Source organism: Phodopus roborovskii, unplaced genomic scaffold, assembly GCF_943737965.1.
Source record: "Phodopus roborovskii unplaced genomic scaffold, PHOROB, whole genome shotgun sequence".
NCBI lineage: Eukaryota > Metazoa > Chordata > Mammalia > Rodentia > Cricetidae > Phodopus > Phodopus roborovskii.
This window is the reverse complement of record NW_026126585.1, coordinates 14,328,306-14,356,234: the sequence shown is the minus strand read 5'-3', so window position 1 is coordinate 14,356,234 and position 27,929 is coordinate 14,328,306. Positions and strand designations below refer to the sequence as shown.

General features: G+C 40.9%; 1 protein-coding gene across 3 annotated transcripts; it reads left to right on the top strand.

Moving 5' to 3' along the window:
• Positions 1-174: 174 nt before the first annotated feature.
• Positions 175-27,617, top strand: LOC127236455 (C4b-binding protein alpha chain). Of its 3 annotated transcripts, none has more exons than XM_051204091.1 (12): positions 175-357; positions 3,724-3,890; positions 4,691-4,873; positions 6,520-6,619; positions 7,732-7,817; positions 7,966-8,160; positions 10,211-10,393; positions 12,262-12,453; positions 17,680-17,868; positions 21,342-21,503; positions 26,754-26,929; positions 27,233-27,617. In XM_051204091.1, the coding sequence occupies exons 2-12, from the start codon at positions 3,764-3,766 to the stop codon at positions 27,392-27,394; spliced, it is 1,755 nt and encodes a 584-aa protein (XP_051060048.1). In that variant the 5' UTR covers positions 175-357; positions 3,724-3,763; the 3' UTR covers positions 27,395-27,617. The 3 variants fall into 3 exon arrangements, with proteins under 3 accessions (XP_051060048.1, XP_051060047.1, XP_051060049.1); XM_051204090.1 differs by having other exon boundaries at positions 12,259-12,453; XM_051204092.1 differs by lacking the exon at positions 21,342-21,503 and having other exon boundaries at positions 12,259-12,453.
• The last annotated feature ends 312 nt before the right edge of the window (positions 27,618-27,929 follow it).

The following is a 27,929-nucleotide window of genomic DNA, read 5'->3' as shown; positions in this document are numbered from 1 at the left end:
CCAGTCACCCTTCTAACTTAGGGGAAATGGTTGGCAGAGAAGAAAATAAATAATTGCAACACATGGTCAAGAAAGCGTGCTGGGGAGGAAGGAGATTAGGTAAATACCACTGCTCCGGTTTGTTAATCATTCACTGGGACAGAGAAGTTTCTCCCGTCCATCTTTATTTACCTGTCTCTGACCAGCCACCCGAGTAGGTGGAATCCAAGGACCACCTGTGTGGGGAGAATCCAGGGACTTTTTGGTGGAGCCATTACTGGCGGCCTTTAGGATATTATGATCAACTGACATCTTGGGAGAAGCTAGTACAATAAAGATCAAGGCACCGTCACAGAGTCATTTCCTCTGCTACTGCAGGTCAGTGAGCAACTGATCACGGGTGGGGGGTTATGGGTAAAGCTGGCCATCAAGCCCTATAATACGGCATGCACCTCTACGTTCTGTTTTTGTTTTTTGAGATTGTAATTTAATTACACTTTCCCTTTCTTCCCCTCAAATACACCCTTTCTCGCCCCCTTCCAAATCTGTGACCTCTTTTTTCATTAATTGTGATTGCATGACTGTATTCCTAAATATAATCTGTTCAGCCCGTATCATGTTACTTGTGTGCATGTTTTCTGGGCTGAACATTTGGCACTGACACCCAGTCGTGGTGGTTTTCTCCTGGGCAATGCCGCCTCTGTCATTCCCAGGTTACCTAAGTTGCCTATAGTTCTTTGTATAGAATCAAGGCCTCATGGGCCTTGCCCATCTAGCTTTGTATGTTCCCTGGCGTCCTTGTTCAGCTCAAGTTTGGGAGGTCATGCTGGTGAGATTTTTACTGGTGTAGCTTCTGATGGTACTAGTTACAATCTCACAGTAAACTCTCCCTTGGGTCCTGTCCCCTCTTCTGCAATGCTCCTCTTAGGCACAGGAGTGCTTTGTAGATGTATTCATTGGAACTGGGCTCCATAACTCTACATTTTGATTGGTTATGGTTTTCTGTGTTAGTCTCCATCTGCTACAAAGAGAAGTTTCCTTGGCGAGGAAGACTATACTTATCTGTGGGCATAAGACCAAATGTTTATAGATTATTGTTACAGATTATGCTGATTTAGTAAATTGCTGGTTGTAGAGTCTCTGTTATTAACTGTGACCTCACTAGCACCGAGTAATTAGTTAGCTAGGTTTGCAGTACTGGGCATGGTTTCCTCCCTTGTTGAATGGGTCTTAAGTCCAATTAGAGAGCTTTTGTTTACTGCGATGGTGTGTGTGCCACAACTACATGCTTAGGGTTAGTGGTTGGTGTGCTATGTTGGTTTTTGATGTGGTTCATAGACATCATAGGTAGGTAGGGCTGTTGGTGGCTGCCTCCTTTTGGAAGTTTTCATGGTGCCTTCTAGTACCACAAAAGCTACTCCTCTGGGAGAGGGCATTCAAATCAGCCCCAGCTCCAGCTCAGGGGTCTCTGGTCCCTATTTCTAAAGTTCATGGTGTCTTCAGCAATAGGGACTTACCTTCCTCTTCTAGGGGTTGGCCAAGGGCAAAGCAATAGGCTTTATGTTCTGGAGTCTCTTGAATAGCCTTGGCCAAAAAACTCAAAAGAGGGCTTGTCATGTCTTTTTTTTTTTTTTTTTGGCTAGGTGGTCTTTGGGTCTTGGAGGAAGCACCATCAACCCAAATGAGAAAAGTTCATTAAAACTGTATTTGGTAGAGTACTTGTCTAGCATGCAGAAGGTTTTGGCTTCAATCTCCTCCATACCACAAGAAATAAACTAAACAAACAAAACAAAACCACCAAAGTCTTCACACTTTGCTAGGTGGATGATACTGATGACCATTTTTTCATCTCCAGTCACCAGCAGAGTACCTTCTAGTGCCATGAGTGCTAGTTAGTAAGAGTGAAGCTCTTGACAGGCATCAGCTCAGCTTTTCTGTTTGGATGACCTAACTATTGCTGTCATCAGATATGGGACCTTACCATCAAGTGGAAAGCAACCAATAGCCTTAGAAATAGCCTGTGATATTTGGTGGCAAAAGATGTCTTGTTGGGGCATTGTCTCCCACATTATATAGTGACTGTATTTAAATTCCTTTCTTAAATGAATATATTTTAGGAAGCTTCTACAGTAGCATGTTTCCATATAATTTTTCAAATGGCCTTTAATATTAGTTGTCACTCCCCTGTAAATGTAGTTCTTAATTGGTCTAAGTAATAAAAACCCAGAGTCAGATATGGAAAATGCTGAGAGATCAGAGAGAAGAAGGAGCAAGAGCGAGTTCCTGTTTCTCACTGCTTATATCCTGTTTCCGCCCAGCTACTTCATTTCCTGTCTGTCTATACAGCCCTCCAGACTTCTATGGTTAGCTAGTGGCGAGCTCCATTCTCTGACTTCCAGACAAGCAAAATATCACCACAGTTTCCCTGCTTTCCCATTCCCTCCTCATTTAGTCCTCCTGTTGTAGTTTTCCCTTTGTGAATCCATAAGACTACGCTGTGTAGGTTTGAAGAGGATGCTGGTAGCACAGGCACTAAGACCAACAATTAGTAGATGGGACCTCGTGAGGCTAGTACGCTTCAGTAAAGGACACCAGTATTTGGGCAAAGCAGCAGCTATTGAATGAAGACAAAAGCATCAGGAATCTTCACCAGTTATGCATCTGGTGGAAGGCTAGTAATAATAATAAATAATAAAGCCCTGAACGTCAAGAAAATAAATACTCCAATTAAAAATGGGGTACATGACTAAGCAGAAAACTAAGTGGAAAGTTCTCAAAAGATCAAACACAAATACTTGAGAAACGCTTAAAGAAACGTTCCCCAGCTTTAGCCATCAGGACATGGAGACGAAAACAACTTTGACGTTTCATCTTACTCCAGTCAGGATGTCCAAGATCAATAAAACAAATGACTGCACATGCTAGGGAGGATGCTGGGAATGGGAAACATTTTTTCATTGCTGGTGGGAGTATGGACTGATACAGCTGTTATGGACATCAATGTGGAGGGTTCTCAAAAGCTGGAAACAAATCTACCACAAGATCCAGCTATACCACTATACCACCACCACACACCCAAAGGACACTACATCCTTCTGCAGATTCGTGTTCATTATTGCTGTTCTATTCATAATAGCCAGAAATTGGAAATGACCTAGATGTGTATCAACTGATGGATAGAAAATGAAAATGTGACTCATTGACACAATGGAGTATTACTCAGTTGTTAAGAAAGATAGCATGAAATTCCCGGGTAAATTGGCAAAGCTAGAAAAACAAATAGCCCTGAGCCAATTAACCTAGGCCCCAAAATACAAATATTGTATATTTTCTCTTATATGTGCAGGCCAGATCTTCAGTCTTCAGTGTGTATCTACAATCTGAATAACCACATGGTTAGGTATCTAGTAAGTCAGCAGGAGAGAGGAGAGTTCTCCTAGTTTGCCAAATTGAACAATGTCTCCTGACCCTGTCTGGTATGAACTTACTCTCTTGGCTTCACAAAACACTGGGCACTGGTGTATCCTCCTCTGCAAGTTCACTTCCTTTTTTCCAGTCGGAATGAATTTCTCTTCCCAGAAGTGGCCTTTACAGAGGCGAGTCCTCATGGTCTTCTGGTGATACCATTTGTGCTCATATCCTAGTAAAATGTAGGCTGTCACTTCCTTGAAGAGGTGGATATCATAATAGCATTTATTCCAGTGCTTTATGACAAGTAGATTAAACGTTGCTTATTAAATTCAGGTTTCTGGCACAACAGAAGTGGGCAAAGCTCCAGCAGGCTATGTGGCCCTCGAGAGTTCCACATGGGAGAGATGTTGTGGCCTGGCCCTTCTCTAGGCTCTGGAGAGTCTCTGACCCAACTTTGTTCCAAATGACCATCATTGCTGCTCTCTGGGTTGCTGTGTTTGGTGAGTAGGGTAGGAGTCAAAAAAATAAAAAATCCAGATGGATAACAAAGAATTATTTACAATACTTTAAAAATGAGATAGTTTAGCTAGTGGAGATTCGGTTTCAGCAACAAAGGATTTATTGGGCCAGCTGGAGTTGGGACAGTTTCGAGGTGTTTCACCTCAAATTTCTTACCTAAGTTTGCAAGGCAACCTGTTTCCCAGCTGGGGTTTGAAATAAACTTGTATTGCCTAACAGCACCTAAACACATTTCATGGCCTGAGGGGTGGTCTGGGATGGAGAAGTGAAGAACATACTTCTGGGGCTCACGTAGAACACCTTAGCTCTGTCTATTCATTTGTAATAGGGAAAGTAGGATTTAGATTCTTGTATCTCAAGAGTTCTGTGCTTTGGCTTCTCTGTGGCCCAGGCTGGACTGAATTCATCATCTTCCTTACAGATCATCATGTCTGGCTTATGTTAGTTCAAGTGAGACAGCGTGTTTCTGTTAAGGCAAATCTATAGGAACTTCGGGATTTTCATCGATGCTCTCTGAGCAGAGATGGGTAATAGAGGCCGAAGAAATGTATGACTGTCTCCTTTTTGGAAAAGTTACAAGCTGTATGCCTTTTGTCATCATTGTCATCGTCATTCATCAACAGGCATGGTCGTACTGCTCTCAGGACTCATAACAGGGGAATAGTACACGTGTGATTTTTTTTTTCTTGATTACAGAAGAAAAGAACCGTTCTCTGTCTGCAATTATAGATGCTGTGTTTTAGGGTGTAACATTTGGCGTTGCTGTCCTGTCGGTGTCTAGGTAAATGTGGTCCACCACCTGATGTGCCCGGTGCCTTCCCAGAAAGAGAGACGAACCAGACAGACTTCGCAAGCAGAACTGTCTTGAGATACAGTTGCCGCCCTGGCTACAGTAGGGCAACTTCAAGCCATGTTATTTACTGTGCACATGGAGGGGATTGGCAGATTGGTATCTCCTGTGTTAGTAAGTACTGATATTTATTTTTCTCCCCGGTTTCGGAATGCCATCTCAGGTTATATAATTATTGAATCTTAAGTCACTAAGGAACTAGTTAAATGATAAATTGGCAATTTGAATGAACATATGTTTGAATCTTCTAGAGAGCAGAATAAAACAGAGCAGAAAATAAGAAATAAGCTAATTGCAATGAAGAATGCTAGCCAGCTTTATGTTAACTCAACACAAGCATCAGAGAGGAGGGAGCCTCCCTTGAGAAAATGTCTCCATACGATCAGGCTGTAGGCAAGCCAGGAGGGAATTTCATTAATTAGTGATTGATGGGGGGAGGCAGTCCATTGTGGGTGGTTTCATTTCTGGGTGGGTGGTTCTGGGTTCTACAAGAAAGCAGATTGACCAAGCCATGAGGGGCAAGACAGTAGGCAGCACCCCTCCATGGCCTCTGCATCAGCTCCTGCCTCCAGGTTCCTGCCCTGCTGGAGTTCCTGTCCTGACTTTCTTTGATGATGAACTGTTATATATAAATATAAGCTGAATAGACCCTTTACTTCCCAAGTTGCTTTGGTAATGGTGTTTCATCACAACAGTAGTAACCCTAACTAAGTTATCAGTAACTTACCGGGTGCTTCTTTAAATAAATATTAGGACTAAGGCCTGATGTGAGGTAGTGAACACCTTTAATCCCAACATGCGGGAAGCAGAGGCAAGCAAGGACCTCTGTGAGTTGGAGGCCAGCCTGGTCTACATAGCGACTTCCAGGCTTGCCCAGGGCTTCTCTCAAACACAAAACAGAACATAAAGAAGAGAAAAGAAAGGAAAATCGGGCCCAGTAGGCTGGCTTGGCAGGTGAAGGTGACCTGAGTCGATCCCTGAAACTTGTGTAAAGATGGAAGAAAAGAAGTGAGCCTCCCTCCAGAGCTGTCCTCTGAGCTCAGTCTGCACGCTGTAGCCACCCCCCCAGCAGCAACAACAGTAATACAAATAGTAAAGATAATAATATGATAAAACATCTTGGGACTAAATGACCAGAAAATAGCAATCTTACCTCAAACTCATGGTGAGCATTTGCTTTTATATGTGGAATTTGGAAGTTTTTAAACAAAGGCATGCATATGCATACATGCATACATGCATACATGCATACATATATTGGGGAAGGAAGGTGACCACAATAGCTAGTGAGTATGATTAAAATACTATACCTATATGGAAATGTCATAATGAAAACCACTATTTTGTTTACTAATTTAAATATTAAGTAAAATCACGCAGAAACCAAAATATTTCGTGGACTTGGAAAAGCAGCTAATTTACTGCGAGCAGGTAATATATTCTGTACTGTCCCCAACAGTAATGACACAGTGGCTTCTCTCTCTCTCTCTCTCTCTCTCTCTCTCTCTCTCTCTCTCATTTCTTTTCATAATAAAGAAAACGATTCTTGCTAAAATAAAGCATGGTGATGCAAAGAGATCAGGATTTGTGAGAATTTCCCCTCCAGAACAGAAATTCAGTGAGTCAGATTCAGGGGCAACGTGCCGCTAAGTATGTAGGTCGTTGTGAGTGTGGAGAGAGGCATGGATCTGTGAGTTTCTGAAATGGATGCTACCCATGAACGGTGGGATCACTTACCATCATTTAATTTTTTTCTCTAGAAAAATCATGCGGGAACCCAGGAGACTTACAAAATGGACAAGTGGAAGTTAAAACAGATTTCTATTTTGGATCACAGATAGAATTCAGTTGCTCAGAAGGGTGAGTGTGAGGTAATTTAGGAACAGTTCCCAGTTACCTTTAAAAACCAGCTACTTTCAAAACTTAAAGTGATACAAAGAATATCTATGTGGAATTCTTCCACCCTATCTCCGTGCGCCCTTTCCCTTCCTGTGGTATAAAAGGTAATTTCCTTTTCATCAGTTTCTCCTCCTCATTCAAATACAAGTCAGGAAATTAGCACGTTTCTCAGTTCCCCTTTCTGATAACAAATTTAGTTCCTGTTTAAGCCTCTTATATAGGGAAGTCGGAAGGGGAAATAGAGATGTATATGATCATATTTCATTGTATGCGATACATGTATGAAATTTTCAAGAATAAGTAACGTCAAAACAAAAACAAAAACCCCTGAGTCCTGCTGGGTTTAATGATGCAAACCTTTAATCTGAACACTTAGGAGGCAGAGACAGGCAGATTTCTGTGAACTTAGGTGGGCGTTAGGAAGCATTCTCCAGTCCTATGAAAGGGGCCTTAACCACTGAGCCATCTTACTTGTTTTAATGGGAGCAGTTGGTCCAATTTTTCACTACTATGTAATGTACATTAACTTAAATATGTAGATCATTTGTAACCTTCACTTGAAATGCATTTTGAAATAGTCTTCTACTGCAATGTATAATGATTTTTTAAAAATTGAAGTAATTTTTAAAGTTAACATACAGAGTAATGGGTTCCATTATGACAATTTTATGCATTTGTTTCACTGTACTTTTTGACTTTTAATCTTTAAAGTACAAAGAAATGGGTTCATTATGGCATCTTCAAACATGTGTCATTATTCTTGGATCTACTTCTCCTCTCTCTTCCTCAAACCCTCTACTACAACTCCTCAGATGAGAAAACATCATTTCTTTAATATGTATGTAACCTTCATACAATTTTTTTTGGGGGGGATTCAAGACAGGGTTTCTCTGTGGCTTTGGAGCCTGTTCTGGAAGTTTCTCTGTAGACCAGGCTGGTCTCGAACTCACAGAGATCCACCTGCCTTTGCCTCCCGAGTGCTGGGATTAAAGGCGTGCACCACCAATGCCTGGTTTATATGATTTTCTTTAAAGTGGGAATTCCATTAAACTTTTTGACCTTCCCTTATCTAGATATTTCTTAATTGGCTCATCCACTAGTTATTGTGAGATCCAAAGTAAAGGCGTTGCCTGGAGCAACCCACTCCCAGAATGTGAAAGTAAGTAAAGAAATCTTTTTGACTTGGCCATAAACTCAGGGGATGAGTCTATGTGTTGTTCCTGACCCTGCATACCTTTGCAGTAATTCTAGCATTGTTACGATTGCCCATCCCTGAACGTTTTCTTTCTCTTTCACTAATTTCTCAGTTGTCAAGTGTAGCTCTCCTCCAGACATCAGCAATGGGAAGCACAATGGTGGATATGAAGATGTCTACACGTATGGCTCCTCGGTTACCTATAGGTGTGACCCCACCTTCTCACTTGTTGGCAATGCCTCCATTACCTGCACCGTGGTGAACAAAACAGTAGGCGTTTGGAGCCCGAGCCCTCCTACCTGTGAAAGTAAGGCCTGGTGACACTTTCAATTGTCCACTTAACATTTTGCTTAAAAGAAAAAAGAAGATGAATTCATCGTGGGAAGTAGAACAATTTAAAGATAAATGAATGAGTGCATATATGCATCTATCATTTGGCTGCCACTCACACATAGAGGTTTGGCATTTATAGCCTTTGCAAAGTTGAGGCGTGGGCCTTCTATTCCTACTTTCTTCAGGAATTTTATCATGCAGACGTGTTGAGCTTTGTTGTCTGTATCAGTTGAGATGATCATGTGATTTCTGTACTTAAGTCTATTTGTATGCTGAATATATTACCTTACTGATTTACTTATGTTGAAACAATGGATCCTTGGCATGTGATCATTTTAATGTTTTTGGATTTGACCTGTACAATTTTATTGAGAAGTTTTAAGTTTGTTTTGATCAAGGAAGTTGGTCACTGTGTGGGTCTTTGGGATTGCACTCAGGTAGTCAAGCTTGGCCAGCAAGTGTCTTTATAGCCAGAAAGCCACTGACTTTTTCCCTTTTGGCCACATTTTTTGTTTTATTTCGTTTTGTGTAGCTTTGGAGCTTGTCCTGGAACTCACTTTGTAGACCAGGCTGGCCTCGGAACTCACAGAGATCCACCTGCCTCTGCCTCCCAAGTGCTGGGATTAAAGGTGTGCGCCACCACCGCCTGACCCTTTTTGCCATTTTTTAACATCTCAACTATGATATGTACTGGAGGGGGCCCTTCTCCTGTCATGTCTATTTTGGGTTCTAAATGCCTCTTGTATTTGAAATATTTTCTGTAGATTTGGGGGATTTTTCTGCTATGTTTCTATTGAGTAGATTCTGTATTACCTTACTTCTTTCTTCTATGCTGGGGATTCTTAGATTTTTTTTTTCATCTTATCTGTGATGATAAAGGTTAACTATCAACTTGACAGAACATAGAATCACCTGGAAGACAGCCTCTCAGGAAAGCCTGTAGGGAGTACCTACCTTCATTGTGTTAACTGGAGTGGAAGAGGTGTTAACCCATCCTCCTAACCACAATTGCTAACTCTGGGCCTTCCCTCACTAGGGACTGGAACAGGCTACATTAAGGCTCCTTAACCTGGGGCTTCTTTTAACCTCAGGCCCATAGGTAGCTCAGTTGTAGAAATAGATTTTCTTTCAAGATTGTACCGGCTCTGCTGCTGTCATACAGTCCTGTGACAAAAGGGACTTTTCTTCCTAGCTGGCCCCATCTGACTGTCTCATCAAAATCCACAACTGGCCCTGCGGCTTATGAGGGTGTTTTAGCTTGTCTTGAGAGTCAGACTTCCTGATTTTCTGTCTGGCTTGCCTTTCGGGTGCCTTCTGCTCCCCTCCTCCACAGGGAACTGTGGAGCTGAGGCTGGTTAGGGTCACTTCTCTGTGTCAAGCCCCGCCCCCCCCCCCATCTTTTCTGGCATCCTTTTCAATTATTTTGTGGATTTCTAAAGCTCTTTCTCTATTTCTAAATAAAGTCTTATTCTGACTTCTTAACTGGCTTTTTCAGAGGCATCCGCTAGTTGTCGTCAATCAAATTCCTATTACTACTTATGTTAATTCTTCAAGATATCAAGATACTGTTTTTTGTTGTGTGTGTGTGTGGTACCCAGGTACCCAGCTGGCACCCTTGCACTAAGCTACATCCCCAGATCTCAAATTCTCTGTGATGTGTGTGCATGAGTAATGTAGAGGTGGGAGGTTAGTGCTGACCTTTGACCTCGAGGCAGCCCTCCTCCTACCCGGAGACAGGGTCTCACTATGAGTGCCTCCCAAGGACTGGGATTAAAGGTGAACACTGCCATGTCTGGCTTCGCCTCTGTGCTGCATACACAGAAGTAGCTGTCCTTCCAGCATTAGGAAAGTCTCCTGTCTTCTCGTAGGGTCACTGACATTACAGAGGTATGCTCCCATGCTGGATTTTTATGTGGGCTCTGGGGATTCAAACTTAGGTCCTTTTGTGCATTTTACCAACTGAGCCATTGCCCCAGTAACCTTTAACGTTGAAAATCTACTTGTCTTTTCTCATAATTATTTAGGAATCAGATGTCCTCAGCCAAATGTTTCGCATAGAATAATTACTTCTGGATTTAGAACTACCTATAAATACAAAGACTCTATTAGTTTTGCCTGCCCGAAATGGTCCATCCTCAGAGGCAAAAATATAATCCATTGTGGAGCTGATGGCAACTGGAATTTTCCTCCTCCCTTTTGTGAGCTCAGTAAGTATGGACCATGAAGGAGTTTCATTGTTTGGCATCTAAAGATACCCAGGTATATTTGTGTGGACACTCTTTCACGTCTAGATTCTGGACCACAAAATTTTAAATTTGGATTTTTAATTTTTATTTTGGTTTCTTTCTTTTCCTTCTTTCCTTCCTTCCCTCCCCCTTCTCCCTCCCTCCCTCCCGCCTTCCCTCCCTTTTTTTCTTTCTTCCTTCTTTTTGGTTTTTTGAAACAGGGTTCCTCAGTGTAACAGCCCTAGCTATCCTGGAACTCGCTCTGCAGACCAGGCTGGCCTCGAACTCACAGAGATCCGCCTGCCTCTATCTCTCAAGCTAACTTGTTTTCTTGTTGGAATGAAGGATGGCTTTAGTACTCCTTGCAAAGTCATCTATCATACACAGTTATTCACTCCAGTCCTAAGGAGAAGCATTGATGTTGCAGACATAGAGGATTAGTATATTTATGTAATTAATTTTTGGCAGTTAATAGATAATTGTCTAACAAAATGATTTTTTGGAAGTCAGGTAATAAAATGTCCTTTTCTAATTTGTACAAGTAACTTGTGGATCTTTTTAATAGTGATAAAAGTTGTAATGTTAAGTTGGAACTAGTCTCTGTTCATAAAAAGAATTAAAGCAATCAATAAATGGTGGGTAGTATTATTACCCTAATTTGGCATATGAACAAACATTTCTAGAAGGTAAGTGAGTTCTTAAGGTCACACAACTGGTAAGGGGAGGAGACCTCTGATGCCTTATAGTCTTAGTTTTACACTCATGAAGCATTATGTTTCTTTATCTTGGGGACTTCTATAACAGTGGTACAGATCTCTGTCCTGGAGAAGCATCTATTAAACTGACCAAAATTAGTAAAGAAACTATTCAGTGTGTCTTGGAGAGTACTTAAAGGAGTTACAACAAATTGAGAAGCATTTGTTTAGTAAATCCACGGATACTTGATAGAAATATTGAGAGGCCACTGTATCAACACTAACTCATTGAGAACTGTTTATGTGAACTCTTAAATGCCAGCTCCTATCTGCTGCTGGGTGAAAGATACTCTTGGGATGGGCTGTTTTTGAATAGTGGGAATTTTGTAAAGCGCCACATTGTAAGAAGTTTATATTAAGCAGATGTCAGCAGCCAGACATCAGGTCTGTTCCTCCATCCACCATCCATTGCATAGGATGGAGAAGCCAGGCGAGGCGGCTTCAGCAACTGTATCCTCCTGCTTCTGAAAAGATCCATCTTGGAAGAGAAAGGGTCTAGTGGGTTGGCCAACAAACTGTCACTCCCAGTTTCTCTGTTATAGACTTGAGAAGGAGCAAATATTGACAGATTTCATTCTCTTGGCTCTGGGTTGTAGACTATGTAACTGGTGGTGGGGACAGCTGGGTGCAGGACTCCTTTCTGACACACTCCTTCCATTCCACAGCCCCTACACTACAGTAAGGGCTCTGGTGAAGGAAGTGACTTATTCTTTCCAATTCCTGTCTACAGCACAAAGACAACCATGTTATGGTAATTAAGCCAATCTCAGAAAGACAAACACCATAGGTTTCCCTCTCATTTCATTTAAAAAGCCTCATGTTCCAATTTAGAAACAACACTGTGTAAAGTACAATGGAGAGAATTACTGTTGAGTGTAGTTGGCGTAGCACGCAGACAGCATTAGGTAGTGCCTTTGGTAAGAACAGTCAGGTGCTGGGCCAAGACTGGCAAATGTCCTTCTGTATTTTCTGGTGTGGTCAATGGGAGCTATGGAAGAGTAGTTCCTGTTGGTACCCTTTGATGAAATATGCTCTCTGAATATTATGGCAGCCCTATTAACAATGTCCTTTTCTCTTGCTTGGTTTAATGAGGAGCCGGTTGCACTAATATTCCAAACATCCCACATGCTTCCTGGCTAAAAAATCTCAATCCCCAAAAAGACCTGTATCCGGTTGGGACTGTGTTACACTACCAATGTCATCCTGGCTATGAGCCTTCTACAAAAGAGCCTATGACTGTCGTTTGTAAGGGAGATTTATCCTGGAGCCCGTTCAAAGGATGCAAGGGTGAGTTCTGGGTTTTCTAAATGGGTGTGGATATTAAATGTCTAAGTGACTGGACCTTAGACCTTATGTGAGTGCAGTTTTATCACTTAGAATAAAACCTGAGCACACTACTTTAACCAAAGTAGAAGCTATTTAGTATCATGTGATCATAAAGTTTCAGGGCCTAAGACTGTAAAACTTTCTGTAGGCCACTTTAGAAGTGAACAGAAGAAATAAATATATAAGTCAGATAGCGTGCGGGTTTACATTTCAGCTTCACTGCTGGTGGATCTGGGGTGGAGTACCCAGCTCAACACTTGTCATAGTGAGACTCTACAGTACTTTTTTCACCATGTGAAGTCTGGGGGTTCTGGTAGAAACAGAAGTCCATGAGAATATTATGAATTCAACAAGCTACAAATTGGCATATGTCTTACAGTTCTTGAGCCACGGGTTTGTCTTCTAGAAGACAGGTACTAACTCCTGATCCAGAATTCTTACCTCAGCAGTATAGAAAAGAACTTGCTCATTTACCTCTTTGTCTATTTGTGGGAACAAAAGAGGGGCTAAGGTGGGTAATCGCTATTTTACAGACCTCAGGGAAATTTCTAGGAGAGAGAAATTGTCTCTCTCCTAGCAGAAGCTTGTCATTTTAGCAGTAAAAACACAGACTCAGACTACAGGGCATTTTTATGTTATGGATCAAATTTGAAACATCTATTAATGGATACAAGCAGCAAAATGAAATGGTTTTGATTAGCCTGTCCAGTGGGGTGTCACATTTCAGAGCTTTTGAAGACAAGGCAGAGAAACTGAATCACTTGGTTAAACAAAGTGTAAAATTAAAAAGAAAATCAATGACCAATGAATGGGACAGGCAGAAACTCTGGAATTACTATAAAAAGACCAAACATACAAAAAACCTACAAGAAGAAACGAAATACAGATCAAAGGGACAGAAAATAGTTTCAACAAAATCATAGAAAAAAAAAATTCGCCAAATCGAAGGAGAGCCTGCCAAGGTGGAAGAGGTATGTAGATCACCAAATAGATGGGACCAGAAAATAAACTCCCTTGGTATTTTATAGTTAAAAAAAAACCTAAGAATATGGAACAAAGAAAGAGTATTGTAAGCTACAAGAAAGAAAGGTTAAGTCACTTAATAAAGACAGACCCATCAGAGTAACACCTGATTTTTCAATGGAGATTTTAAAATATAAAAGGGATTGAATTGATGTTTTACAAGTTCAGAAATGCCACATATGCTAACACTGATTACTATACCTAGAAAAAGTATCAGTCATAGTCAAAGAAGAAACAAAAATGTCCCATGGTAAAAAACATGATTTATGGCTACTGTGCTATCTCTACAGTGGATATTGACAGGGATACTTTAGTCTCAAGAGAAGGGTAAAAACAAGAGGTCACAAAGAGTAAATAAATAATTCCAGAATGATTAATCTAAAGATGTCTAAGGGAAAAAAAAACACCTTCACAATAAAATGACAAGAATTAAAACACCGTTTAATAATAACTCTTAATATCAGTGATCTTGACTCTCCAATAAAGAGACAACGAACAGATTAGGTTAGAAAACAGAAGGAAGTTTCTGTCCTGCCAGGTCCTGCTGTCCTTTAGTCCCAAATAAACACACAGAAGCTTATATTAATTATAAACTGTTTGGCTGATGGCTCAGGCTTCTTGTTGGCTAGCTCTCTCTTAGTTATTAACACATTTCTGTGTATTAGTCTGTGCATCGCCATGTGGTCTTGTCTTACTGGTGATACCTGAGCCTTTTCTTCCTTGGCAGCTACATGGCGACTCTCTTGCGACTTACTCTTTGTATTCCTCTTCCCAGCCATCTCCTAGTCTGGTAACCCTGCGTATACTTCCTGCCTATCCATCAGGTCCATTGGTCATCAACCAATAAGAGAAACATATATTCACAGCATACAGAAGGACATCCCCCATCAGGATCCTTCTTTTTCCTCCAGGAGACACATACCACTTTCAATGATAAATACCAACTTAGGGTAAAAAGATGGGAAAAGGTACTTAAGAAATTGGAACTAGGAAACAAGCAGCTTTATCTATTATGTTATCTGATAAAATAAACTTCCAGCAAAGGCTAGTCAGAAGAAATAAAGGGTCCTTTTATACTCATGAAAGGAAAATCTACTAAGGGATTATTAGAAATCTGAGCATATATGCACCAAATTTAGATGCACCCAACTTCATAAAAGAAATATTTTAGACATAAAACTACAGATTAAATGAAACAGTGGTAGTGGATGACTTTACTGCCTCACCCTTATCAAGAGACAGCAAGGCAGACAAAAATAAACAGAGAAATATTGGAGATAAATGACTTAAGTGAAACAGACCTAATAGGCACTTATAGAATACACCAAGGTTCTTCTCAGCAGTTCCTAGAACTTTCTTCAATAGTAGGAGACAAAGAAACTCTCAACAAATATAAGAGAATTGAAATAACATTCTACATTGGGCAGCAATAGAATAAAGATGGATGTTAATGGGAATGAAAATGACCAAAACTCTCAGAAATTAAATACACACTAATGAATGATAATTGGGTCAATGAGGAAATCAAGAAGAAACTTAAAAATCCCTAGAAGTGAGTCACAAGGAAAACAAAATATGTCAAACTTATGGAACACAATGAAAGAGATTTTAAGAGGGTAATTTATAGTACGAAGTGCCTACGTAAGTTTCTTTGAGAGCTCTCATATTCATAACTTAACGATCCATCTAAAAAGTCTTGGAAACATGAGAACAAACCACACACAAAATGGTTGAATGGAAAAGATAAAATCAGGGTAAAAATGAATAAAATACAGCAAACAAACAACAATACAAAGACTCAATGGACTGAATGAAGAGTTGGTTCTTTGACGAGACTCACAAGATTGACAAACCCATATCAAAATCAACAAGGAGAAAGAAAGGACCCATATCATGGAATGAATAGGGATCAAGGAAAACAGATAGGCTGATAGATGTTTATTCATGGAGAAATCACTTACAACAGAGACGGATGAGCGTCAGCAGGTTCCCGTCGTCCCAAGGATGCCTCCGGATGCTTTCTGTCTCTGACCAGGAAGTAAGAGAGAGTCTCTGGAACTCCCAACTCCAGACCTAGTTTTCTCTGGTCACATCTGCATCTGTCCCCATCCTCCCCAATGGGTGTGGTCAGTGCAACAGGTGCAGACTGGGTGAATATCTCACTACAGACCCAAATCGAGAAAATCATAGCTGATAAGGAAAATATAAGTCACTTATGAAATTCAAATGACTATAAAAACATATTTTGAAAACCTGTATTCTACTCAATAACAGAGTCTAAAGAAAATGGGTAAATTTCTAAATGCATATCATCAACCAGAATTGAATCAAGATGAAGCAAATAATTTTAAAAACCCATAAAAACCAAGAACATAGGACCAGTAGTTAAAAATCTCCCAACTTAAAAAAAAATCTCAGGGCCAGGTATATTCAGTACAGAATTCTTTATACTAGACTACCAAAGAATAATATGTAATAACACTGCTCTTTAAGTTATTCTGTAAAATAGAAACTGAAGGAATGCTTTCATTATTTACTAAGCCTGTATTATCCTGAGACCAGAACCAGATAAGAACCCAACTAAAAAGTAAAAGGGTCAGTAATAAACATAAATGCAAAACTTCTCAATGAGATAATAGTAAAATGAATTAAATATCACCTCAAACAGAGCATGTCCAGTGAGATCTGGAAGCAGACCAGGCTTCCTACTGTCTACATGTATATTCCATATGTCACTCGAACTCTTTGCTAAAACAGTGAGACGAATGAAGGAGATAAGGGGGGTACGGATAGAAAAGGAAGATGTGTCCTTATTTGCAGATGATATTATACCATACATGAGCGTGAAAAGACTTATGGCTGATAAACAATGCGGTTGGTATAAAGAGGGAAATGGGGCATAGTGGGATAGGAAGATTAAATGGGATGTTGGTAGGAGAGCAGGATAGCAGGATAGAGGAGAAAGTATGGGGAGAGATAACACTAAAGACTTTTTTTTTAAAGCCATTTGGAACCCAACTACTTTATAATCTTCCCAAAGCATACATACATGCATATATAAAGAATTTAAGTGGAATTACCTTGAAATGGGGGGGGGGGTTTGCAGGCAACAGTGCCTCTCTCAGACACCATAGGCTATCAAATAAAAAGTACGGTGCCGGCCATCTAATAGATGTTGGTCAGTGGGCACCAAAGATTCTGAACAATGATAGGTTATTGCTGTCACACATACTTGAATCATAGAACGTGGGGAAATCAAGTTTATATCAACCTAGATGCTTTATCCCTAGTGGCCATCTTTCACTGTATGGCAAGATGATCTGCACACTATTGGGAGGATGGGGAGAAGGTAATCATTATTATTACCCAGCTATGCACTGTTGCAACACTGGCCTGGTGAGGTGTGCCCACTGGAGCAATAGAGGTACACATGTTATGGGAGTAACCAACCACTTTCTGCTTATATTTAGAGACGCAAGTCAGAGCTAGTAGCAACTGATGGCTGCCAGGAAATGGAGAGGCAGGTTTTTTTTTTTGTTGTTGTTGTTGTTTTTTTATTTTGTTTTCGTTTTGTTCATGATGCAGCAGACTCTAATAGGCTACTCATTCTTCAGCAGATGGCCTTACACCTGTACACTTACTGGAAACATCAAGTGTACTCAGTGTAAAACCCTAACCCTAACCCTAAGGAAGGGGAGATTCTACAGACTTTGATGACCCTTCATTAAAGGCCTCACCCTCCCTGGGGAGAAGATAGGGGATGAAATGAGGGGGGGGTTTCTTGTGGGGAGAATGGAGAATGGGAGGGAGAGGGAACTGGGATCACTATGTAAAATAAGAAAACTATTTTTAAAAAAATAAAAAGGAAATATGAAACTGAGATATGTGGGCGATAGGGAAGGGGCTATGGAGTTAATTGGAGTTGACTTGATTAAAACACATTATATGCATATTTGCAAATTGCTTACTTGGAGGAAGTGACTGGACTTGAGTTTTTTCTTTGTTGTTTTAAGAAATCCTACAGGAGGTGCAAGATGAAGCATTTGGGTTTCCTTTTCTGTACCCCAAACTTCTCTTCAGTGTTGCAGAAATTGGGTTATTAACTGTAAGAACGTCTTTCTGATGATTTCATTGCCGCTCATTTTTCCATTTTTGTTTTTCTAGAGGTATGTTGTCCAGAACCAGACCCAAATAATGTTAGAGTCATTGGACATGAAAAAACACATCCTAAGAATGACTGTACTTATTTCTATGATGACACAGTGACATACAAATGCCACAATGACCTTGTCTTTTCAGCCACTTGCAAATCAGATGGCACATGGAATCCCAAAACACCATTATGTGATAAGAGTAAGAATTTACAGAATTATGTTTTGTGGGGGAGAGTTTATTTTCTTTATTTTTAAAATTTTATTTATTTTTTATTTTATGTGCATTGGCATATTGCCTACACATATGTCTGTTTGAGGGTGTAGTATCTCCCAGAACTGGAGTTACAGAAAATGTAAGCTGCCACGTGGATGCTGGAAATTGAATCTGGGTCCTCTGGAAGAGCAGCCAATGATCTTAACTACTGAGCCACCTCTCCAGCCCCAGAATTTCTTTAAGTAATAGTGTAGATAGAAGAAGTTTTATCAAGAGCCCAATGCAGCGAAAACAAAGTCAAGGATAGGTTGGACAACATAGTGGTAAGGAGGGACTACACAATAAATCCTGTTGAATCTTTTTGTTGAATTGTTCCTTTCACTAAACTGTAGTGACTGTCTTCATCTCTAATACAATTTTGGTTTGAAGTCTACTTTATCAGATCAAACAGTAGCTATTCTCCTTCATTTTTTGTTTCCACTTGATTGATGGATAGATCTTCTTTCAAACTTCGGACTCTCTGTCAGTGAAATGTTTCTTGGAGACCACAGAAAGTTGCATATCATTTTTGCAGTCAGTCAGCCAGTGTCTGTCTGTCTGTGTGTCCCTGGTTAGAGGACATTGACATGGAAGGTTATTATTAAGAGACTGTTACCAGTTCCTCCGATGCTTGCTGTTTTTCTGGATGGTGGAAGTAGTGCTTACTCTTTATTTTCCCCTGTGTTTTGGGCGTTTAGACTTGTTGAGGGAGAAGGGACATGATGCTCTTCTGATGCTTCTTTTGTTGTGGTTGTGCTGGCATTGTCCCTGCCAAGCTTTTAGTGTGATAGTTTTTCTTTCTCTGTATACTTGATCCATGAGTATAGTATGTAATAGAAAGGGCTGTACCTTATGTTTGAATCTCAGTTTCTTTCTAAATGCTTAATGTGTTTTAATGTGTCTTTCTTTCTCTAGATCTGGGACATTCTTTTGCTTTGACTTCATTGCATAGATTCTCTATGCCTTCGGTGTCTGTCTCAGTTCTCTCTCCCAGTCCATGAAGTCTTAGGTTTCTTCCCTTGCTCACATCCCAGCATTCATGGAAGCTATTGTTACAGTCATTTACTTTTCTTCACATTGAAGATTGTATGTGACATTCCACCAACCTTGTCCTCCCTCCCTGACATCCTTTCTTCTACTTGTCAAGTAGGGGTTGGGGGTCCTTTCACTGTACGTTTTTTTTCTTTGATTCCCGGAGTTTATTTATATTTCTGTTTTTCAAAAATCTCAGTTTATTTGATGAATTTATTTCCATGTTGCTGCCTTTTATGCTGCTATTTTTCTCATTCGTTTTGCTGAGGTTTTCCTCTGTTTTGCCTCTGGAGTGCTGGAATTAAAGGTGTGTGCCACCGCTGCTGGGCTAAGATAGATGTTTAAACGAATAACATTTTGACTATTGCTAGACAAGTGCCTAAGGGACACAGCTTAAAGAAGGGACGATCTATTTTGGCCATGGCAATAGAGGCTGCATGCAGTTTGCCTGGTGTGCTAGCTGGTTTAGCATGACTGCTTTAAGCTAGAGTCATCAGAGAGGAAGGAGCCTCAGTTGAGGAAATGCCTCCGTGAGACTCAGCTGGAAGGCATTTTCTCAACTAATGACCAGTGGGGGAGGGCCCAGCCCATGGTAGGTGCTGTGACTCCTGGGCTGGTAGTCCTGGGTTCTGTTAGAAAGCAGGCTGAGCAAGTCATGTGAAACAGCCAGTAAGCAGCTCCCCTTCATGGCCTCTGCATCAGCTCCTGCCTCCAGTACCTGCTCTTGAGTTCCTGTCCCGACTTCCTTCAGTGAGGAGCAGTAATGTGGAAGTGTAAGGAAAATAAACCCGTTCCGCCCTATCCCAGCAATAGAAGCCCTAACTAAGACAGCTGGCTTACTTAGAATGTCAGGGCAGGGCAGTGCCGAACACTTCATAGTGGCCCTAAAGCAGAGAGATATCAGGAGGAAAGGGAAGAGAAAAAGACACACATTTCAAAGATACATCCACAGTGCCCCAGAAAGTCGGCACCCTCATAATCCAATTGCTTCCTTAAAGCCTCGTCTGAACACTGCTTCAAATACAGCATCTTTTTGAGGGAGACACTTGGTGTTCAAACTGCAGAATGGGTCTGACATGTAGACTCAATCAGGAACAGGACCTCAACTGTTCACCCAAAGGAGATACCTTTACAAAAAAGGAAGGCAGAGATGCCAAGATTTATTCTGCTTTAAAATGAAAGGCATCTACTAGGCATCTTTGGGCGCAAGTTAGAGTATGTTTCCCACAACTTGGAGGCTGGTGTGGGGTATAAAGCTAGTGGGTTACAAGGGTAATTTTAGAGAACGTAGTGCATGACCAATACAGCAATCATATTTTTGGGTTGCATGTTCTTAGCCCTCCCATCTTCTAATTGTTTAGCCTGTCTACTCTATAGTCCTTAGAGGAGCTACAGATTGAGGTAGAACATTCAAGAAAGGCAATCTCGTGTCTGGAATACTTGTCTATCAAAACAAAATCATGGCCTTTCAGGGTAGAAGGGGTCTGAGGGAGACAAGTTGCTACTGTGGCTTTTGGGTCACTTCCGGCTACACTGTCATAGCAAGGACATCATTGTTGGAATGTCAAGAATGATGATTTGCCTCGGTGAATGGGAGTCCACGTTGTTGGCTCCTGTGTTTGTTCCACTCGGTCACCATGGAAACTGTTCTTCCCATCCCCAATGATAGGGGACACCCAACTTTATCTGGTGGATATCTACTTCGTCCTCTAATACCTCGTCTATAGGGGATGCACTACCGTTAACACACACACACACACACACACACACACACACACACACACACCTTCAACCTTCCTGCCCACTTCTGTTTGTCAACTTACCTGCTTCCTTGCCTGGTCTCTTGTACCCAGGGTTCCAATCTTTCTCTGCATAGGTAATTGATTCATTCTATCTCAATACTCCCAATTTAGCTGGACCAGTCAGGAAGACTCTCTCTTTTAAGATTAATGAGCATTCAGGCAGGAGGCGCAAAGCAAACTGGTAGAGCTGACTAATAAGACCTGAGGGCCAATGAATTAGTTCATACACGTATCATTCTTCTAAAGGTTTGTTTATTCTTCAAAAACAGTTCTTTCCTAATATATTCTTTCAAAGTTTCTTTAGATGTTCTTTCTAAAAATCCTCTAAAAGTTGTTCTTAAAAATACCCTAAAAGTTCTTTTTGATCCCAGAAGGTTTCCAGTTTAATACCCAAACACATATTTAACATGCATATTTCTCAGAGCCATGAAGGCAGATAAAGTCTTGCCAAAAGTAGGGTGCCTCATGTCTCACAGAGGAGATGCAACTTATGAAACATCTGGGCAAACTCAAGAGGTGGGAGAAGTGCTGTTTGACACATTTTACATGCATGTCTTATCCTCTCTCCTCTGTTTTATCACCAAGATTGTGGTTTTCCTTCAAACATTGCCCATGGACGTATAAAATCTAAGAGCTTCTTCTCAACTATGGTTACATATGAATGTGATAAAGGATACAGGCTGGTTGGACAGGCAAGCATCTCCTGCCTGTTACCAGGATGGTTTTCAGCACCTCCCAAATGTAAAGGTAACATCTCCCTCCTTCCCACCCCAATACAACATGGGTAGAATTGTTGTCAGGAGTGGAGATCAAAGTTATTCCCTGATAGATGAAGGACAAAGCATTTGATTGGTTTTTTTTTTTTTTTTGTCATTATATGATTTTTCCTTCTTGTTTGTTTTCAATACAAAAACCTCAGTTTTTCCTTCCTCCATCTCTCCCAGCCCCTCACCCTACCTCACCTCTCCCCCAGATCCACCCCTCCTCCATTTGCCTTCAGAAATGAGCAGACCTCCCAGGAATATCCACTGAACTTGACAAAACAAGATTGGGTAAGACTAGGCAGAAACCCTCATATCAAGGTTGGGAGAGACAACTCAGTAAGAGGTAAAGGGTTCCAGGATCAGACAAAAGAAAGGGAGAGACATTCCCACTCTTAGGAGCCTCACAAAAATGGCAAGCTAACAACTAGAACATATATGCAGAGGAACTAGCTCAGACCCACATGACTGTTGCTTCCGTCTCTGTGAGCACCTGTGAGCCCTACTTAGTAGATTCTGTGGGTCAGGTTCTCCTGGCATCCCTGACCCATCTGGTTCCTACCTTTCTTCCTTGTCCTGTTCCGTAGCGTTCCCAGAGCTACAAAGGGGGGAAGCCTTATGGAGATCTTTAGTTTGGGCTCTCTGCCTAACGTGTGACTCTCTGCATCTCCTCCCATCAGCTCCCAGCAAGAGCCTCTTTGATGACTAGTGGGCAGGGCACCAATCTGTGAGCATATATGGATATGATTAGGAATGATTTTATTGATTTTTTTTTCTATCACAAGTCTCTGGACCACCTAGCCTCCGGTTTCTGGTTATCCAAGCAGTGTCCGTCATGGGCTCCCTCTTGTGGTGTGGGCCTCGAGTTAGACCAGTAATGGGTTGGTCATTCCTACAAGTTCTGTACCTCCATTGCCCTCTAGTACATCTTGCACAAGAGTTAGAGTTTAGATTGAAGCTTTTGTGGCCGGGTTGGTATCCGTGTCCCACCTCTGAAAGCCTTGCCTGGTTACAGAGGATGGCTGGTTTAGGCTCTGAATCCTCCATTGCTAGGGAATCTTCATTAGGGTCACCCTTGTAGAATCCTGAGTTTCTACTGGACTAAGTTTCCACATCGCCTGCTCCCCAAATGCCCACCAATTCCAGTAATCTCTCTCAGCGCTCTCTCCTTCACCCCATCCCTGCCTGATATCTCCTGTTTCCAGCCCCACCTTCATACAAAATCTATTCTTTTTTTTTTCCCCTTCCCAAGGAGGTCCATGCATCCTTAGTAGAGCTCTCCTTGTTACTTAGCCTTTCTGGGTCTTTGGGTTGTAGCATGATTATCATTGACTTAGCAGCTAATAACCACTTATAAGAGAGTATATACCATATTTGTATTTCTGGGCCTGGGTTACTTCACTCAGGATGATGATGTCATTGTTTTTAACTGCTGAGTAGTGCTCCATTGTGTAAATGTACCACGTTTTGTTTATCCATTTTTCTGTTGAGGGGCATCTAGGTTGTTTCTGGTTTCTGGCTATCATGAATAAAGCAGGGGAGGAATAGACAAGAGAAAAAAAATACCATAAAGAGGGAGCCATTATAGGTTTGAAGAGAAAACGGACTCTAGAGAAATGTCCACAGACCTACAAGGATGACCTCAGCTAACAATCTGAGCAACATTGGAAAGGCTACCTTAAATGCCCTTCCCTGATAATGAGATGGATGACTACCTTATATGCCATCATAGAGCCCTCATCTAGTAGTTGATGGAGACAGAAGCAGACACCCACAGCTAAACACTGAGCTGAACTCCTGGAATCCAGATGCAGAGAGGGTGGAGTGATAAAATGGATCAAGACCAGGCTACAGAAACCCACAGAGACAGCTGAACAAGGGAGAGCCCCCCCCCCCAGACTGGTAGCCGGGAATCCAGCATTGGACTGACTCAGACCCCCTGAACATGGATCTCAATTAGAAGGCCTGGGCAGTCTAAGGGACCTCTGACAGTTGAACCAGGATGTATCCATGGTGTGCAATAGGACTTTGGGAGCACATTCCCCATGGAGGGATACTCCCTTAACCTAGAGGCAGGAGGGAGGGCCTAGTCTCTACTCCAAATGACTTGACAGAGGACATCACCCTCCCTGTGGAGTGGGGGGGGGAATGGGATGGGAGGGTGGTGGTGGTGGGGCATGGGAGGGAGAGAGAACTGGGATCAATATGTAAAATAAGAAAAAAATAATAAATCACAACTTAAAAAAAAATAAAGCTTCTGTGAACATAGTTGAACAAGCGTCCTTGTGGTAGGATGGATCATCCTTTAGGTAAATGCCCAAGAATGGTATAGCTGGGTCTTGAGGTAGATGGAGATCTCTCCAAACTCTTTATGAGGGCACTTAGTGCTATGAAATTTCCTTTTTACCACAGCTTTCATTGTGTCCCATAAGTTTGGGTATGTTGTATATTCTTTTTTACTGAATTCTAAATACTCATCAGTGTTTTTTTTTTTTTTTTGCCTTGACCCAGAATTCATTCAGTAGGGAGTTTGTAGAGTTTCTGTTGTTTATATTGTTGTTGAAATCCAGCTTTAGTTTGTAGTTGTCTGATATTATACAGGAGGTTATTTCAATTTTCTTCTATCTGATGAAATTGTTTTGTGACAGAGTATGTGATCAATTTTGGAGAAAGTTCTATTAGGTGCTGAGAAGAAGGTATATTCTTTTGTGTTTGCATAAAATGTTCTGTAGATATCTGTTAGGTCCATTTTGTTTATAACATGTTAACTTCAGTAATTTTCTGTTTAGATAATGTCTTAGGTGACCTGTCTGTTGGTGAGAGTAGGGCTTCGAAGTCTCCCACTATTAGTGTGTGAGGGTCATTGTGTGATTTAAGCTTCTGCAATGTTCCTTTTACAAATGTGGGTGTCTTTGCATTTAGGGCATAGATATTAAGAATTGAAATATCATCTTGGTGATTTTTTTCCTTTGTTGAGTATGAATTATTATTCCTTATTCTTCTTAATTTTGTTTTGAAGTTAATTTTGTTAGATATTAGAATGGCCACACTAACTTGTTTCTTGGATCCATTTGCTTGAAAAATCTTTTTCCAACCCTTTACTTTGAGGAAATGTCTATCTTTAATGTCGAGGTGTATGCAAGAGAAGGGTGATTCCTCTTTACACACTCATTCTATTAGTCTGTGTCTTTTTATTAGGGACTTGAGCCCATTGATTTTGAGAGATATCAATGATAAGTGATTATTAAGTCCTTGGTTTTATTGTTTTTTTGCTGTTGTTGACAGTGTATGAGTGAGTGAGTATGTGTGTATGTGTGTGTCTGTGTTTCTCTCTCTTTTTTGGTTTTGCTGGTGTGAGATTATTTCCTTTGCTTTCTTGTTTGTAGTTATATACTCCTTGGATTAGAGTTTTCCTTCTAATACCTCCTGTAGGGCTGGGTTTGTGGTTAGATATTATTTAGATTTGACTTTCTCATGGAATATCTTGTTTTCTCCATCTATGGTGACTGAAAGTTTTGCTGGGTATAATAATCTAAGCTTGCATCTGTCTTCTGTCTGCAGGATATCTGTCCAGGTCCTTCTGGCTTTTAGAGTCTCCATCGAGAAGTCAGTCTACTAGGTCTGCCTTTATATGTTATTTGATATTTTTCCCTTTCAGTTTTTAGTATTCTTTATTTGTTCTGAATATTTAGTGTTTTATTATGTGGAGAGGGGACTTCCTTTCCTGGTCCACTCTATTTGGTGTTCTGTAAGCTTCTTGTACCTTTGCAGGCATCTCTTTGTTTAAGTTAGGAAAGTTTCCTTCTGTGATTTTGTTGAGAATATTTTCTGGGCCCTTGGATGTTTTGTATCAGAAACTTTTTGGATTTAACATTTTCTTGGGTCGATGTATCTATATCTCCTGCTGTATATTCTACGCCTGGGATTCTCTCTTCCGTCTCTGATAGTCTTCCGGTGATCCTTGCATCTGTGCTTCCTGTGCACTCACCTGGATCCTTTATTTCCAGAATTCCCTCAGTTTGTATTTTCTTTATTGCTCCCATTTCCGGTTTCAGCTCTTGGACAGTTTTATTCATTTCCTTGAACTGTTTGTTTGTTTGTTTGTTTTTCCTGGTTTTCTTTAAGGGATTTATGCATTTTCTCCAATCATTTGTGTTTTCCTGGAATTTTTTTTATATTTATGGTTGTGAGCCTAGTCTTTAACTGCTGAGCTATCCCTCCAGCCCCTGAATTTCTTTAAAGACCTCAATCTCTTCATAAAATTGTGCTTAAGCTGTGTTGGCATATTTAGGGCTTGCTGTAATATGATGCTGAGATAATGGGGGAGTTTGGGGAAGGGTAGCCTGCCTAGACTTCTTGTGCTCGGTGTGGCCTCTGGTTGATTCAATTTTGTTTATTTTTAAATAACTCATATAAACGTGGTATTCCACACAAAACTACACACAAAAAAGGCACAGTATGACTTCCTTCTACTTCTTTCTTACAGCCACAAGCATCAACCTTCTTGAGACAGCTCATATTCTCAGTTTCTTATATATGTTTTAAGAAATATTGTAGAAGCAAAACACTTTATAATTACATGTGTGGGCCTGTAAATATGTTTCAATAAAACTTGTTCCGGCATCAATATTGTCTCTGTTGGGCTAATTTCAAACACTGGAATGATAAGTTTTACCATCAAAACTTCTGCCAAAGTACCACCTACCGTGTTGAGAAAACACAGTGCCAGTTAGTTATAGGGAGTGGGGGGGAGTCAGCGTTAGGTCTTATATTATGTTCATGTAATATTAGTACAACTATAGTCATAGTAATTCATAATTTATTTGATGTAATTGTCCCCAGTGCTCACAGAAGAATATCAAAACTTCATGATTAGAGTCTTGAAGAACTATTTACAGCAAGAGTTAATGTGTCTAGAGAGAATCATATACACTTTTACGAATATCCTGTCATGTCATTTAAACACATTTTAGCCATGGAAACTTTTGTTACCTTCTTTGTATCTGAGTTTTCCTCTGCAAAAAACACAGGAGAACAGTAGACTCACTTAGCAGGACTCATGAGGCTCAAGTTAAAGTCGCATTGTGTACACAGACTGTCATGCTCGACAAAAACGCTCATCAATATTTTGCTAACAACACGAATGGAAAGCAGAATAAGCTACATGCCAGTCCAGTTCATTCTTTTTACTACAGAATGCTATGTCACAATTATCTAAAACGTGTTTTCTTTATAGCTCTATGCCAGAAGCCAGAGATAAGCAATGGGATGCTGTCTGCCAGTAAAGATGAGTATGTTGAATCTGAAAATGTCACCATCCAGTGTGACACTGGCTTTACCATGCTGGGTTCCCAAAGTATCACTTGTTCAGAGAATGGAACCTGGTACCCAGAGGTGCCCAGATGTGCACAGGTAAGTGACACGGGTCTAGAACTTCTGCGCCATCAAACACCAAAATGGGTTTCCCAGCCAATAGTGCCAACCTGTGACTTATAAGTCATCCAGATAACCTGTATTCCCCTCACAGTCATATGGTAAGTTGGCACAAGGCATTTTCCTGTTTTCATTTGAGGGCATAAAGAATCCTATAAAGAGTGAAGTCCCATAGACCTAGGAGTACTGCCTCCTACTTTTCTACACCGTGTAATATAATGTTGCGGTATTTCTTGGTCATCGGAAGCCACTCACTGCTACCCAAACCTACATCTCTTCCAGGCGAAAGACTGTGAGCCTGTGTTTGCAGGCAAGAGATTCATGCAATGTCTGCCAAGTTCAGCTGACGTGAAGATGGCACTGGAGGTATATAAACTGTCTCTGGAGATTGAACTGTTAGAGCTGCAGATAGAAAAGGCAAAACAAACTGCCCCGGAGTTATGATCTCAGGATGGTTTCCTAACCTCAGTGTCAAAACAGATCGCCTGCATTTAGCACCTCTTGTCACTTTGGCACCAATGGCCGTGCTGATAAATGTCTGGTTAGACCAATCCACTAAAGCATCGTGTTTTAAGTGTATGAAATAATTAATCATATTGTGGCTCATACATTTGCTTTTCTGAATACAGCATGCACATTTTTTTCTCAATTAAAAACCAATTTTGTCCTTGTATTCATTTGCTAATATATAAAATTAATGCATGTATTTAAAAATATGAGGCACAAAACTCATTTGAGAGCACTCATGCTATTGTGTCCCTGGACAGCCTCTGTCTCACAGTCTCACATGTGCATATCATCCAGGTCCTTCAGAGTTCAGAGTAACTGTCAACGTCTCCCAATCCCCATCCCACCCCCCAACCAGCCCAGTCCAGGCTACCCACTGACGGCTACCCCGCCTCCTCCGAACTGTGACTAGTACCTCTTTTATCCAGGCCACATGCCAGCCATCACCCTCCACGAAGGGGGCTCACATAGT

Bases quoted from the DNA above. Each gene is read 5' to 3' on its own strand.
- LOC127236455 (XM_051204090.1), top strand. From the start codon at position 3,764: ATGTGGCCCTCGAGAGTTCCACATGGGAGAGATGTTGTGGCCTGGCCC. The intron at 4,874-6,519 runs GTAAGTACTGAT...TTTTTTCTCTAG, and splicing joins GATTGGTATCTCCTGTGTTA to AAAAATCATGCGGGAACCCA. The intron at 8,161-10,210 runs GTAAGGCCTGGT...ATAATTATTTAG, and splicing joins GAGCCCTCCTACCTGTGAAA to GAATCAGATGTCCTCAGCCA.